This window comes from Anolis carolinensis, chromosome 2 (assembly GCF_035594765.1).
Source record: "Anolis carolinensis isolate JA03-04 chromosome 2, rAnoCar3.1.pri, whole genome shotgun sequence".
Taxonomy (NCBI): Eukaryota; Metazoa; Chordata; class Lepidosauria; order Squamata; family Dactyloidae; genus Anolis; species Anolis carolinensis.
In genome coordinates this window covers 211,970,148-211,985,320 of record NC_085842.1, presented here as the reverse complement: position 1 = coordinate 211,985,320, position 15,173 = coordinate 211,970,148, and the positions used below count along the sequence as shown (strand labels likewise).

Here is a 15,173-nt window from a genome sequence, read left to right as displayed (position 1 = left end):
AGCAGGTGACTGTCTTCATCTTGGGGTGGAGGTAGGAAAAGGCATTTGTTGTGAATTGCTCTCAAGTTGTTTTTATGGCAATCTCAAGAGACACCTCCAAGTTACTCTCTCCTCACCATCCCAGCACAGAGCATCCAGACTCAGGATCGTGGCTTCCTTGATTGGGTCCATCCATATATAATTTGATCTTCTTCCTTTCCTTTTGCCTTGTGCCTCACCAAACATTATTGACTTTTCTCTTGAGTTCTGTCTTCTCATGATATGGCCGAAGTATGACAGCCTCAGTTAGCCAACTTAGCTTCTGAAGTCCCTTCCACACAGCTGAATAAAATCCCACATTATCTGCTTTGAACTGGAATATATGGCAGTGTGGACTCAGAAAACCCAGTTCAAAGCAGATATTGTGGGATTTTCTGCCTTGATATTCTAGGTTATATGGCCGTGTGGAAGGGCCCATGGCTGACTTCATCATCCTTTTTATCTCACATCTCCCTCATAAAGCAGAGTTACCCCTTTCAAAATAAAAGTTACTTTCTTAAGAATAATAAAATAAGGGCCCTTCCACACAGCCCTATATATCAGAATAGCAAGGCAGAAAATCCCACAAGATCTGCTTTGAACTAGGTTATCTGAGTCCACACTCAGATAATGTGGGATTTTCTGCCTTGATATTCTGGGATATAGGGCTGTGTGGAAGGGCCCTAAGCCAGTTGACCGAAACCACAAGGGCCTGGATCAGTCCAACTCCCTTCCATGCAGGAACATACAATTAGAGCACCCCCATCAGATGGCCATCCGATCTCCCCCAGAGATCTATAACCAGCAGAACCTGCACAGAGGGGGATGTTTCATTGTACTTGCAGTCGATGTTGAGACTACAACTCCCATTATATCTCACCAATGGTGTTGCTGATAGCTGCAGTCTAACAACATCCGCAGGGTCATATAATTCCCAAACATGGACTTCAGGATGGCATAAAACATGTGAGCACCAGTTTGTTTACAAATTGTTGTAAGGTATAATCAAGTTATGGAAGCATTTGGAAACACTGTTCTTACGTATTTTGTCTGTATTTATATGTGTTGAGAGCTGCCCTAGAATCAATGCTCATAAAAATTGGGAGGGGATGTCAGATATGAATACACACTAACTCGTGCTTTAATGGAAAGCAAAGATTGATTTAGGACAGAAAGACCAAGGGGAGGATTAAACAACAGGCATAGAGTTGACACATAATATAATATGAATGGTATCAAGGTTTCAAAATCCCCCTTCAGAGAAAAGCATGTTTTGTTTCAAGCTAAAAAAAAAGTTGATCTTTCCCATACCGGGAGTCGAACCCGGGCCGCCTGGGTGAAAACCAGGAATCCTAACCGCTAGACCATATGGGAAGGACGCGTTGCATGTAATTTCTCTGCTCGGGTCAAGACCGAAAGCAATCCTCCACGAGGGCTGCTCTTGTGCGCCATCTATCGGATAAAGGGGAACGTGCAACGTGGATGAATGAGGATCTTCCTCTTTTACTCCTATGAGGGTCATGCAGGGAGATCAGGGGAGGAGTGCTTAAATGCAGACACCTGCAAAACTATGGGGCCTAGAGCTTTAAAAGCCGGTTTAAACTCTCCTCTGGAGTTGTTTTTGCGCGAGGGGAGGGGGGAGACCCGTGAGTGCATTCTGGAGGGATTTTATTGCCTTGCACACCCTGAGCCATCAATATCCAGGCAAAATGGGGTGGTGTCTTGCAATAAGGTGAGTTTTGGGGAAAGCTTAGAGATGCCGAGCCAAAGGTTAAGCTGAGCTGTAACCTTACAAAGATCAGACCAACTAATCAGTGGGGAGGAAGCGAGATACAGCTAAGGTTGTGTCTGTACTGTAGGATTAATGCAGCCTGGCACCACTTTAACTGCCATGGCCAATGCTATGGGATCCTGGGAGTTGTAGATTTACAAGGTCTTTAGCCTTCTCTGCCAAATAATGCAAACCCAAATCCCAGCATTAATTCTATAGTGTAGATGCACACATACTTGTTATACCCATTTTCAAAGATAAGCCAGGAGAGAATTTTTAGCACTCTCAGACTTTTGGGACTTTTTTCCTAGCATTTGTGGACCTGAATGGGGAGTCAATGCTGCTAAAATCTATGGCTTTTATGATAGTGGTAGGTGTGAGCTGTGCCACATCAGAAGAGGGTCATTCCTTGCCAAAGGGTCTAAAATTCAAAAAAGTTCCCACTATCATGTTCTCCAATTTTGCTGTAGCACCAGTCAGATGTTAAACTAAGTTTCCCAAAATTTGAGGTCTCTAAATGCAGTAGTGTTGATCTATACCCCTTATCTCAGTGGTTCTCAACCTGTGGGTCCCCGGGTGTTTTGGCCTTCAACTCCCAGAAATCCTAACAGCTAGTAAACTGGCTGGGATTGCTGGGAGTTGTAGGCCAAAACACCTGGGGACCCACAGGTTGAGAACCACTGGAAGACTCTCTGTGGTAGATAGCTAACTGGAGACATGATGGTGGGAAGGTTTATACCACTTGGCATGGAATGACCCAAGAGTCAGATTTTTTGATCAACTGTTGCATTCAGCCATCAGGAATGTAAGGGGAGTTCTGCATATTGCAGAAAGTACACAGTAGTGTATAAATGGATATTGCTTTTGTATTATGGCTTTACTTCTGAGAAAGTAGACTTACAAGTCTGTGAAAGCTTATGCTACCAACTTAATTCTCTCTAACGTGCTGTAAGATGCCTTTCATATTATGCATTGCAATTTCACAATGTGTTGCCAACCACAGGGATTGAATATTGATATAGCCATATGACTCCATAGGTGGATATTTATGATGTTTTGAAGTTATGTGAGATCTCAGATAATAGGTCCACTCTAATTGGGACTGGCAGTGACAGCGGTTGGGTGGAATGGAGTGGAGTTCTCCAAATGTTGTAGGACTTCTTGGGCTAATGGATTATGACCTGTTAGGATCAAAACCTATTGGGGATTATGACCTGTTAGGATCATAACCTATTGGATAGTAGAGTTTCAGGAGTGTTCCTTGAGTTTATTGGATAATGGATGATCACTGGGCACATAAATATCTTGTTTCTATTCCATGCTCTCAGCAGACAAGGATTCAAGTAGACTTCATTAAAATAACATGTTTGTTTTACTCACAACTTCATGTATTTAAATAAATATACAGGTACATTTCTTGTCAGGTTAAACTTTAAAGCATTTCAGTTTGTATCTTTAGCTTATAGCCTTTATCAGTCTTTTCAAAACTATATTACTCTTTTATAATAGTCTAATTCCAAGGACCTCAAGTCTCAACTGACTTCTAATTTCTAACATTGGCTACTGTACTCAAACAAACTCAAGCCTCAACTGTCTTTAACTCTTAGCATTGGCTTCTGCACTCAAACAGACTCAAGCCTCAACTGTCTTCTAAATCCTGACACTGGCTTCTGCACTCAAACAGACTCAAGCCTCAACTGTCTTCTAAATCCTGACACTGGCTTCTGCACTCAAACAGACTCAAGCCTCAACTGTCTTAACTCCTGACACTGGCTTCTGCACTCAAACAGACTCAAGTCTCAATTGTCTTCTAACTCCTGACACTGGCTTCTGCACTCAAACAGACCCAAGCCTCAGCTGTCTTCTAACTCCTGACACTGGCTTCTGCACTCAAACAGACTCAACTGTCCTCTGTCATCCTTTTAACAAACATTCTAAACTGTCACTGAACCAGTCACATGGTCTGCAGCCCCTCCCACAGCTTCGAGTACTTAGAGCTAAGAAAACTACAAACCAAATAAGACATACACTTCAGAAATGTACCAACACATTATAAAACTGACAAAACATTAAATAGAGGAGGTTTGAGAATGTTGTTATCTCCAACAGGACTACAACACCCAGTGTTGTCCCCCATTGACTATGAAAGCAAAGGGGCTGCTGGGAGTTGTAGTTCACCGACATCTGGAGGGTTGCATGGTTCCTAGAACAATCGGTTCAGCCCATGGGTTGCAACCCACTTTGCTCAGATGTTTGAAAGCCAATATGTTGCTGGTATTCAAATGTAGATGTGACCGTTGTGGGGTTATGGGAATTATAGTCCAAAATAACTTCCCCAAATTATATGTAGAAGACAAAGTAGTCTTCCCTTTTCTACTTACAGAAGAGTAAATTTCAATACTGTTTCTGGGGGATGGTATTTTCTGCCACATCTGAAGGTGGCAGGTAGCTCAAGGTTACAAAGGGGACTGTTTGGCACACTGAGATGTGTCCTCCAATGCAAAGCAATAGGTGAGTTGTAGAACTGCTCCACAGCATCTGTTACCTGAAGTATTTTCCGCAATCTGTTTTAACAGCAGGGCCAGGATTGGATCGCCATACCATTTTTATTAATAGGGTAGTGTGTTTTGGAGAAAGATAATATGTCAATTTACTTGCATGTCCTTTTTCCTGGCTGAATTACTTTTCAGGCTCTTCCTTGTTGCCTTTCTGCTTCCTCAAGCGTGGCTTCAGTTTCTTCCTACAACAGGTATGTTGTTAGGTGCCTTCAAGTCATTTCCAATTTATATTCATAAAATGAACTTATTATAGGCTTTTCTTGGCAAGATTTGTTCAGAGTGGATTTGGCTTTGCCATCCTATGAGGCGAAAAGGGTGCGATTAACCCAAATGGGTTTAAATGGCCAAGCAGGGATTTGAATCCTGATTTCCAAGTGTCCTAGTCCACTGTTGAAGCTGCTACAACACAATGACTCTCACAACAGGCACAGATAAGGGAATACAGAATATTTCCATTTTAAGATATGTGCTTTTAAAAATCCTAAAACTCTCATCTTAGTGAGAGCAGTTTAGGTGGAAAGTGGAAAAACATTTGCTTCTTAATGGAATCACTCAATGCTGAACTGCTTATTCAAAGGGACTATTTTCTAGAGCTTGGGAAATTACCTTTGGACTGACCAGAAATTTCTCCCAGAAGTAAAATTTCAGAGCTCTTCTTTTAAATACACACTTAAGATACCTTTCTTCCTTTGGAATCCCAAATGACATCTGACATGATTTTGTTACATTAAGCCATTTTTTTCATGTCAGGAGTGACTTGAGAAACTGCAAGTCACTTCTGGTGTGAGAGAATTGGCCGTCTGCAAGGACGTTGCCCAGGGGACACTCGGATGTTTTTGATGTTTTTACCATCCTTGTGGGAGGCTTCTCTCATGTCCCCACATGGAGATGGAGCTGACAGAGGGAGCTCATCTGTGCTCTCCCCGGGTTGGATTTGAACCCTCAACCTTCAGGTCAGCAACCCAACTTTCAAGTCACCAATCCTTGAAAAGGTTTAACCCACAGTGCCACGGCAGGATCCATTGAGCCATTTAAGTGATGTCAAAATGCAATAATTCTACAGTGTAGATGCACCCTAGGCCTGCCAAACACTTACAGGAGTGGTTTCACTTGGTGTGTTGTGGCCATGGCTGTTACCCGTTGCTCCCACAACAACATGATCTAGATGAGAGCCAGGTTCATTAATGAGTCCTTTGTTTTTCTCCTCTTCTAGGTCAGGTAGAAGTGGAATGTCTGGGTAGTTTGGCCAGACTCAAACTGAATTCGGACTATTTCCAGAACAAATACATCAGCTTTTCTGCAATTGGTGAGCCTCCTATCTTCTTTCTGTTCTGATGGAGAGATGCTTTCATCCTGAAACAACCAAGGTTCTCCAAGGCCTGTTTGGGACAGGGGTCAGAAATGGGTTCATCCTGTTGGTCTTAGTCTTCTTAAAGAAACATTAGCTAGCATCTTACTCAGAAGCTGTATTATGTTTCCTATTGGTACAGAATGCTTCTTCTTATCACCATGAATCCACATGGCCTTTCCTCCAAAAGCACCCCAACCTTCATAGTCTCAAACTGCCCTGATTTGGCAGGAGCAGTCCCAATTAATTCTCTGCCATCCCACTTCTTCCATTGCTTTTTAAATGTTCCAGTTGCTCTCTCCTTGCCTTTGTCCTCAAATTACTTCAGTTGCTGCAGACTGAGTTTGCACTCAATTAACTTAGCAGGTATAAAGGAGAAAATGAGATTGAATCTTGCCCTTCCCAATCCACTGAGGCAAAAGCAAATTGCTGTAGCCAAAGAGCTGTTCAGCAGTGGAACTCTCTGCCTTGGAGTGAAGTGGAGGCTCCTTCTTTGGAGGCTTTTAAACAGAGGCTGGATGGTCATCTGTCGGGGGTGCTTTGACTGTGCTTTTCCTTATCGCAGGGGGTTGGACTAGATCAGGGGTCCTCAAACTTTTTAAGTGGAGGGCCGATTCATGGTCCCTCAGATTGTTGAGGGGCCAAATTATCAATGAAAAAAAATGAACAAATTCCTATGATCACTGCACATGACTTGTTTGTAGTGCAAAAAAACAAAAAACAAACCCCAGCAACAATTACTTATTTATTTATGTATTACATTTATACCCCACCCTCTCTCACCCCGAAGGGGACTCAGAGCGGCTTACAAATTGTATGTACATACAATATATTATATTATTAGCATAGCACAAGATTAGCATTATATATTACTATATTGTACTATACCATTATACCGTAATATTATTAGTAATATTACATTTAATATATAATATATAATTAATATCATTATATTATACAATATTATTATATTGTATTATTATTATTAGCCACCCTGAGTCCCCTATTGGGTGAGAAGGGTGGGGTAGAAATACTGTAATAAATAAATAAATAAATAAATAAATATTATATTGTATTACATTAAAATATTTATTATCAATATTATATGTATACACAATATTTATTTTTTATTACAATATATGATATTATTACAATATTTCATTTACAATATTGGTAAATGAATAAACAATACAATATTTAAAAATAAAAATAATTTTAACCAACATACTGTAAACTTATCAGGATTTCAGTGGGAAGTGTGGGCCTGCTTCTGGCCAATGAGATAGTCAAGTAGGATTGTTGTTGTGCCTTCAAGTCATTTCAGACTTTGGGTGAGCCTAAGTCTAAAACTAGGGTGGGGGCCAGGTAAATGGCCTTGGAGGGCCGCATCCGGCCCCCGGGCCTTAGTTTGGGGAACCCTGGACTAGATGGTCCATGCAATGTCTTCCAATTCTGTGATTTCCTGGCTTGTGTATACTTCCATATTGTTATCACTTATTTATATGGAGTCATTAAGTATAAATAATCTTTCCTATCCTAACCACTTTAAAGTTGCTCAGCTGCATTGTCCTTGTTTACATCTGTGAAAAGATAGAGTGTATGAACCTTGAATTGGAAGTGATAAATGAATGGTGGGTACTGGCACAGATCAGTCTTTTTAAGTAGGCTCAATTTTTTCCCCAGAATCCCTTAATCTAGATGAATCCTCTGACATTATTGCCCCTTTCCTGAATGGTCCAAATGTTTGTTCTTTCAGACAAGTTTGGCAGGCCTTGGCTGATAGATGAAGTCCAGGCTACAAGATGTGGATACACCATCTTCCGGGACGTCTGGGGAAACATTGAGCTCCGGGCCTCCCTGCTGGGCTGTTATGCTCAGACGGTGGTATGTACGGATGTGCGAACGTCATCAGGAAATGAGGCAGACTTCTGGAATGCTTGTGGAGCTACCCTTACAATGAATTATGACAAATTCTTCAGTTAGACCTTTGGCCAAAGTGTGGCCTGTTGCTCTCATGTTGCCTCCAGGACTGTATTGTGGCCCCAATGACCTCTAGAGGTGTGGGACCTTTTGGAAACATTTGGGTGGGGGCGGGCGGTTAGCCCATTTTAGACCTAAGAGAAACGTTTATATTAAAAAGACGTTAGCAGAAAAATTCAGAAAAATTCTCCCTGGTTACTAAAACATTCTGAAGGGCAATATGTGGCAGTCCTTGGTCTTTAGTAACCATTTGTGAGCAATAATCTAGTACTGCTCTTTTACCTTCTGCAAAGCCTTAGCTGTGTTAAAGTGCTAAGCTTTATGAGCTCCTAAATTCATCCTCCTCTTGTATATTTTCTTGATTAAAGAAGCCATGGGTCCAACCCATGTATTATCCATCATGTTTAGCATCAAAGATGGCTTGTGTTGTTGTAGGTCGGTCCCACTGAAACTGAAATTCGTGTTCCAGAGTGGTCTTCAGTGTGACCTTCAGATTCTCGTTCTAATCAATCTTACTATCTTATCAGACATAGTCTTCTTTATTTTTTCTCTCTGTTTCCAGGCACTGGCAAAATGGAGTCCCACGAAGGTCATCCAATGACACACAGCCACTTCCAGTGGCTGTCTATGGGAATCCATGTTGCCAGTGCAGAGAGAAGAGAAGACTAGCACCTTGACTCCTATTTGCTGAAAATGGGCAGAAAGTGGGGAAAAGACGGGAAAGGATGGAGAACGACGTGGGATATCTGGCCATCCCAGAAGATGGGGAAAGATGGCAGGAAATGAAGGAGGACACTTCCCTCTGCTTTCCCCTCACCTGTCTGATGAGCATGGCCCAAGTTCGGGAATGTTTGGAGTTGCAATCCAAAACATTTGCCCGGCATCAGGTTTAGGGAAGACTGCAGCAGAAGCTTTGCTTCCTCTGTTGCCAAGGAAAGATGCTCTGCACACATCCAGGATTGTGCTCTTCAGCCTTGGAACCTGTTGAATAGTTACAGACAACTCCTGTTTACACAAGTCCTGGCCTAAAGTCTTAAAGAAGATTGGGAATTATGCAAACTTCCAGATGTTGTTGCACTGCAGCTCTCTGAATCCATCGCCGTTGGCTATGCCAGCAAGAACTGATGGGATCTTGAGTTCAGCATCATGAAAGCCACATGATTCCCAGCTCTTTTCCAGAGTTACTGTGGTGTAAGGCTGGGACGGAGCAGGAGTGCATGTACTTCCAAAAACTCATCCACAAAAGAATAATTCAGATCTGTCACAAAGCCCACACAATGCTAACTTCTGATTTTTCTAGAGAGATGGAGAACTACTGCTATTCCTCATTGTGTAACTATTCCATTTTTTATTTTGTGAAAAAATAGAGAAGTGGTTAGAAAAATGAGAAAGTTTTAAACAGAAGATGGCATCATCTGACACCTACTATAAAATATGTAAATTGGGTGCAGTGATTGCATATCATAGGACTTACCTCACAGATGCATTAGTCTAGCACAGTGACAGGGAATGTTTACCCCATATCTTGGACAGCTTTGGCCATGCTAAATGGAGCTGATAGGGTCTAGAGGCCAAAACATCAGGAGGGCCAAGTGTCCCCACCCGTGGTGTTTTTGGTTGTTGTTGCTAGCCTTTAAGCTGTTTCTAACTTATGGTGTCTCTATCATAGCAGTGTATAACTCACCCAAGGTCATCCCATGGGTTTACATGACCAAGTGGGGAATTAAGCTCTACGGCCATAGTCCAATTCTCAAACCACTGTGCTTGCACCTGCTTTATTTCTTGCCCATTGATCTTTCCTTACTTTTCCCATCTCCTTTATCTCAAAAAGCCTTCAGCACCTAACTTTCATTCTAGTTTCTGAATATGCCTTGTTTCCAAATATCCCAGTCCACATTGCAGGTGGATAGACACAAGAAATCTATAGCCCTTGATGAATAGGTCTGGCGATAACAGGTGACTGGGAGGACTCTCATTCATGGGGTTGACCTCATGGCAGGACCAGGATCACTTGAAGACTTCTTAAAAAATGAATCCAGGGATGATCTTTTCTTTCACCAACCTCCACTTTTCTTATGATTCTGACTTTTGAAGGGATGGTTTAACAGACCACCTAGCAACTGTTTCAAACTTCCAGCTAGACAGAGAATGAGAAGGAGTAGGCATCAAAAGACATAATAAAAATGAGCTTCTTTGTTAGGGCTTTGTTGACTGAGGTATTCCTGTACTCTTTCCTCCACACATCTTCAGGATGACCAACATTTCACTCTGAACATACAAATCATGGCAGGAATGAATCCGGAGATGCGTGGTGCTGTCGTGCTCAATGTCCCAGTGAGCTGTTCCTATGGCCCTTGGCAACCTAGAGAGATCGTCTGTGAGACAAACTATATGGAGGTAAGTTCATGAGAAAACCAACTGGATGGCCTTAAAAGCATAAAGAGTGAGCCTCAAAATCATGGTTGTCTGGTTTGGGAGTCAAAAGGCACTGTCTTGGTAAACTCTGACTGGGTTTTGACATATGCCCTCTCTAGCATGGCTGTTGTTGTGGATAAATGGAGTCTGAGTAGGACACAGGAGATGGGACCAAATCTAACATAAAGCAAAATGAGGCAACTGTCTGATGTAGCTAATATTGGTGGGGCAGCAACGGTTGCTCCTTAGCTCATTTTCCTGAGGGTCCACCATCGTTTCCCTCTCTGGAAGGACAAAGCTCTATATCTCACACTGTCTGCTCCTTCTGATGTGGTGGAAACCCTGGTCCCTCTGAAAACACTAAAATCAAGCTCAACTGCTAGTCCAGTGGGTTTCTGTATACAGAATGTGGCTTGGACCAGACAGCACAATGTCTTGTGTTATCCCTAATGGGAGGAGACAGTGTAAGAAATTTGCTTTGAAGCAATAAGTATAAATAAATACATATATTGTTCAAAAACTCAGTTACGGAAACATTATCTACTAAGGATATTAATTTTAGGATTGGACTCTGTTACAGAAGCACACCAGGTTATACAATCTAGACAAAGCCAAAGGCTGTGCTAAGGAAAGTCAAATGCTGCCACTTGCATAAAAGATGCAAAATTTATTCTTGAGACTTTTTGTACTATTGCACTGATTCTGTGTGGAGTTTTTCCACAGATGTCTTTTCCCATTCCTTGCATTGTATCAGTACTGCCTTGGGGGATCTTCTCAAGTGTTGGTTGCATGTGTCAAAATTTAGATTTTCACAATAACAATAATGGACAACTGACATTCTTGAAATGCAAAGTTGGCAATCCGAAAGTAGTTATTAGCAATTTTGTGTTCCACCTGAGTGTCGGATGATAGTATTGATTTCAGTTTGGCTACTGGTGGTTGTTGTTGATGGTTTATGTGTTTATGATGTTTTATACATTTTGTAAATTATTGTAATGCAATGTATTTTATGGTGTTATATTTTAATTTCATTTTACTGGGCTTGTTCCCTATGTAAATTGCCCCTTTGGGGAGATGGGGTGGGATATAAGAATAAAGTTGTTGTTGTTATTATTATTAGTCAACACATCCATGTGTATGTCTTGTAAAATTAGCAAGTTGTCTACATTTGTAAAATACAGAAGGCACACATTTATTTATTTATTTATTTACAGTATTTATATTCTGCCCTTCTCACCCCGAAGGGGACTCAGGGCGGATCACATTATGTACATATAGGGCAAACATTCAATGACCATAAACACATCGAACCGAGACAGAGACAACAGACAGACAGACGCAGAGGCAATTTAACCTTCTCCTGAGGGGATGTTCGATTCTGGCCACAGGGGGGAGCAGCTGCTTCATCATCCACTCTGATGGCACTTCCTCACTTCCTCGTTCCAATGTTGTAAATTAGTTAAACTTGCCTCCCCACTTTTATAAGTGGTACCTTATTTCCTACTTGATAGATGCAACTATCTTTCGGGTTGCTAGGTCAGCAACAAGCAGGGGCTATATTTTATTTTTAATTGACGGGTGCTCACCCCGCCATGGGCTGGCCTCGAACTCATGACCTCATGGTCAGAGTGATTTATTGCAGCAGCTGTTTACCAGCCTGCCCCCCCCCCCCCCCACCACATTTCTATCTGTATGGTGGTCCCTCACTTTCAAATTCAGGATTTTTTGGCATCTTGTGCAATTTATACACAAGGAAAAGCCTGCCAAATAAGGAATATGCCTTCTAATAAGGGACACTTGTCAGTCCTACAAGGAACACGCTTTCTGATTCTCAAATAAGGACATCCTTTGTAATAAAGTACACCTTGTAATCTAATCTAGATATCCTTGACATCATAAGGGTTAAAGTATAATTATTTTTAGTTAAAAAAAAAAAAGAATGATGCTGTTATCAAAAACTTGATTTTGAACCCAACCCCTCTCATCAGATTGCAGCATAGTGACCAGATATGAGTGACACCTGTGCCACTTGGTGACAGGGCCTACTCCAGATATTTTCTTGCCTGCAATGGCACCTTCTTGCCCAACAAGTCAATAAGCTGAATAAAATGCAAGGCTATTCACATTATTTTGGCCCTGGAGGCAGAAGATCCGTACGTGCATCTCTCCCTACCTGACAGTAAAAATATAATAATAAATTAATGAACTTCCTGGTTCATGAAATTCAAAACCAGCTGCCTGAGGCAGACATCTCATTTTACCTAATGGTAGGGCGTTCCCTGCCTAGTAATCTCAGAAGCAACAGAAAATAGGCCTAAAAATGTAAGGGGAGTACACTGAGATCAGCTCAAAAGCTTTTAAACCCAGCATCCAGTTTTCCTATGGACCAGCAGATGCCCCAACGGGAAGCAGGCAACAGGCCAGGAGTAGCACAGTATTATTTAAAATATAGTGGTTTTGTGTTCCTTCAAGTTGTTTCAACCCTATCATGCAGTTTTCTTGGCAAGATTGTTCAAGGGAGGGTTGCTTTTGCCTTCCTCTGAAAGGACTGAAAGAGTGTGCCTTGCCCAAGGTCACCCAGTGAGTTTCCATGGCTGAGTCATAATCCAATGCTCAAATTCTGAGCGTATGAGCACGTTTACGTTACTGCAGAATCAATACAGTCTATGAATTTAGCTATCCATGATTTGAAAGTCTGTTGAAAAGTTTGGAGTATGCTAAAAAGGCTGAGCTGTATTATTTGAAACTGGTGTGGAACTCCATGTAGCTACATGGTAGCATTTGACTACAACCTCCACATTTTCTAACTAGCCTGATAGTTTGGGATTGTCAACATTGTAGTACAAAACAGCAGGATAGTATCTGTTTAGGGGGAAACTAATGTATGGTATTTCAGCCTCCTGGCTACAAGGCTACCTCTTCCTCTACTTTCAGTCTCAGGCAGTGGGTAGAAACACCAAGACTGTGATGGACAACCATCCAAGATATCTGATTATACTACGTAACAATTTTTAAAAAAATCTGTTCCTGGTTTGAGTTATTTCCTGTTTAATTGTGTGATCCTTACTTTAGAATTAGTTGTTATACTCCAGAATCTTCGTTTTTGGTTCTGCCACAAACCATGTTGAATTGGGTCAAAAGACTATGAAATATTCATTGAAAAACTATAGCAAAATGTGCTGCAGGATGTCCCACAAAAACAAAGTTTTTGCAGTTTAATAAACTCTTTCCCTGTTTTTATGATAGAACCAATTAGGAAATGACATTTATAACCCAGGAGCAAAATTGTGTTACATAGTGTTATAAATGAGGGGCCCCTGGTGGCACAGTGTGTTAAAGCGCTGAGCTGCTGAACTTGTGGACCAAAAGGTCCCAGGTTCAAATCCCGGGAGTGGAATGAGTGCCCGCTGTTAGCCCCAGCTCCTGCCAACCTAGCAGTTCGAAAACATGCAAATGTGAATAGATCAATAGGTACCGCTCCGGCGGGAAAGTAACGGCACTCCATGCAGTCATGCCGGCCACATGACCTTGGAGGTGTCTACGTACAACGCTGGCTCTTCGGCTTAGAAATGAGATGAGCACCAACCCCCAGAGTCGGTCACAACTGGACTTAACGTCAGGAGAAACCTTTACCTTTAGTGTTATAAATAAAAAAGTATTCCAAAGTCTGAAAATAATCCAAAATACTTTGATGCCAAGTATTTTGAGTAAGGGTTACTTAAACTGTAATCTGAATCATGAATACTGCTTTTTTTTTTTAAAAAGGTCTATATACCTTTTGTCCAAAGGGTACCACCCACACCAAGCCAAGCTATGTTACTCAGGTATTTATTCCTAGTATTCTTGTTCCAGTTTCTAAATTTAATGAAAAGTATAGAAATATAACAAAGGGCTGAGGATGAAGAGCCACACAGCCGAAGCCTTTGGTTTCAGACCGCCAACCAGGACAAGCAAAAAATAATAATAATAAAAATAATAATAATAAAGACCAGAAAGGGTTCTGCTCCAGAGACACTCTCTCACTCTCTCTCTGCAATGGTGAGATAGAAAAGAGATAAAGGATCTGATGAAGGAGATATCTGTGGAGACTCTCTCATTTGTATTTTACCTCTTCCAGGTCTCTGTTAGAATGGATGTACCACCAATCCCAGATGGCTTTCTTCAAGACCAGCCTGATGACTGGGAATCTGCCTTTCCAGAAGTACATCTCCCTCTCCCTGATCATGGGTTGCAAAATTTGGGATTGCTTCTCGTCAGAAGGATTAAGTAACCACGATGTATCTTCCTACCTTGCCGTCCTCTCCACCACAGGTCCAAGCAGGCAGCCCCTCTATTTGGCAAGTTGTCTTTCACATGGACAGTGGCAAGAAAACCATGCTGGTTGATAAGGCTCATGCTGTTGGTTACGGGATCAACACAACAGACACGCGAATTGTGTTGAGGTCTTCCTACAATACAACAGAAGCTCAGAAGTTGGAGGTACGTGCCATGTTTTCAGAACACCTATTAGTCTCTCATCAGTTATGGAAAGTCATTCAGACCAAGGACGAGATTAAGGTCACTCAGCTTGACTTTGGACCTGGGGGACCCCAATTTTAACACTGGTCACCATTTTAGGATCTAGCAACATTTCTGACACACCTATGGGATAATTGCATTTATTTTATACAGCAAAACTTAATTCTACCTGTGAAGAGCTAAGAAAGGCTGAGGTTCTTTCATGCAGAGGGGAATCCTTTTGAAATCCCACCACTGCCACCAATTATAAAGATGTTATTATTATATATTTTACTAGCTGTGCCCAGCCACGCATTGCTGTGGCAAAGTGGTGGTGGTATTGGTTAAAAATTGTTGTGTAATTTTTATTTGACGTTATTTGTAAATTTTTTAATTAATTTTATTGTAAGTTATCTTTTTATTTTTTATATTTTATTATTTTCTTGTATTATTTTTTAGTTATTTTCTGTTATTATAGTATTTTATTGTATTAATTTTTTAGTGTTTTAAATTATTTTTTTGTGTTTTTTATTATTTTTTATTGGGTTGCTAGGAAACCAAGTTAGAGGAGCTTAGCCTTCTAACT

At 41.3% G+C, this 15,173-nt stretch overlaps 2 protein-coding genes and 1 non-coding gene across 5 annotated transcripts in view; 2 read left to right on the top strand and 1 right to left on the bottom strand.

Annotated features, from left to right (window-relative positions):
- LOC100563455 (uncharacterized) overlaps positions 1 to 15,173 on the top strand; it is a 48,450-nt gene that overhangs the window by 6,912 nt on the left and 26,365 nt on the right. For 2 of the 3 annotated variants that reach the window (XM_062971683.1, XM_062971684.1), the window contains exons 2-6: positions 5,561 to 5,653; positions 7,452 to 7,579; positions 9,926 to 10,072; positions 14,208 to 14,291; positions 14,402 to 14,569. In XM_062971683.1, the coding sequence (XP_062827753.1) occupies positions 5,561 to 5,653; positions 7,452 to 7,579; positions 9,926 to 10,072; positions 14,208 to 14,291; positions 14,402 to 14,569 (620 nt within the window). Of the gene's footprint in view, positions 1 to 1,593; positions 1,751 to 4,479; positions 4,539 to 5,560; positions 5,654 to 7,451; positions 7,580 to 9,925; positions 10,073 to 14,207; positions 14,292 to 14,401; positions 14,570 to 15,173 lie in introns of those variants that run through there. The other variant, XM_008103557.3, reaches the window with a different exon arrangement.
- LOC134296528 (uncharacterized) overlaps positions 1 to 15,173 on the top strand; it is a 334,978-nt gene that overhangs the window by 312,800 nt on the left and 7,005 nt on the right. The window lies entirely within an intron of this gene.
- trnae-uuc (transfer RNA glutamic acid (anticodon UUC)) lies at positions 1,321 to 1,392 on the bottom strand. The gene has a single exon. It is a non-coding gene; the product is annotated as a tRNA-Glu (tRNA).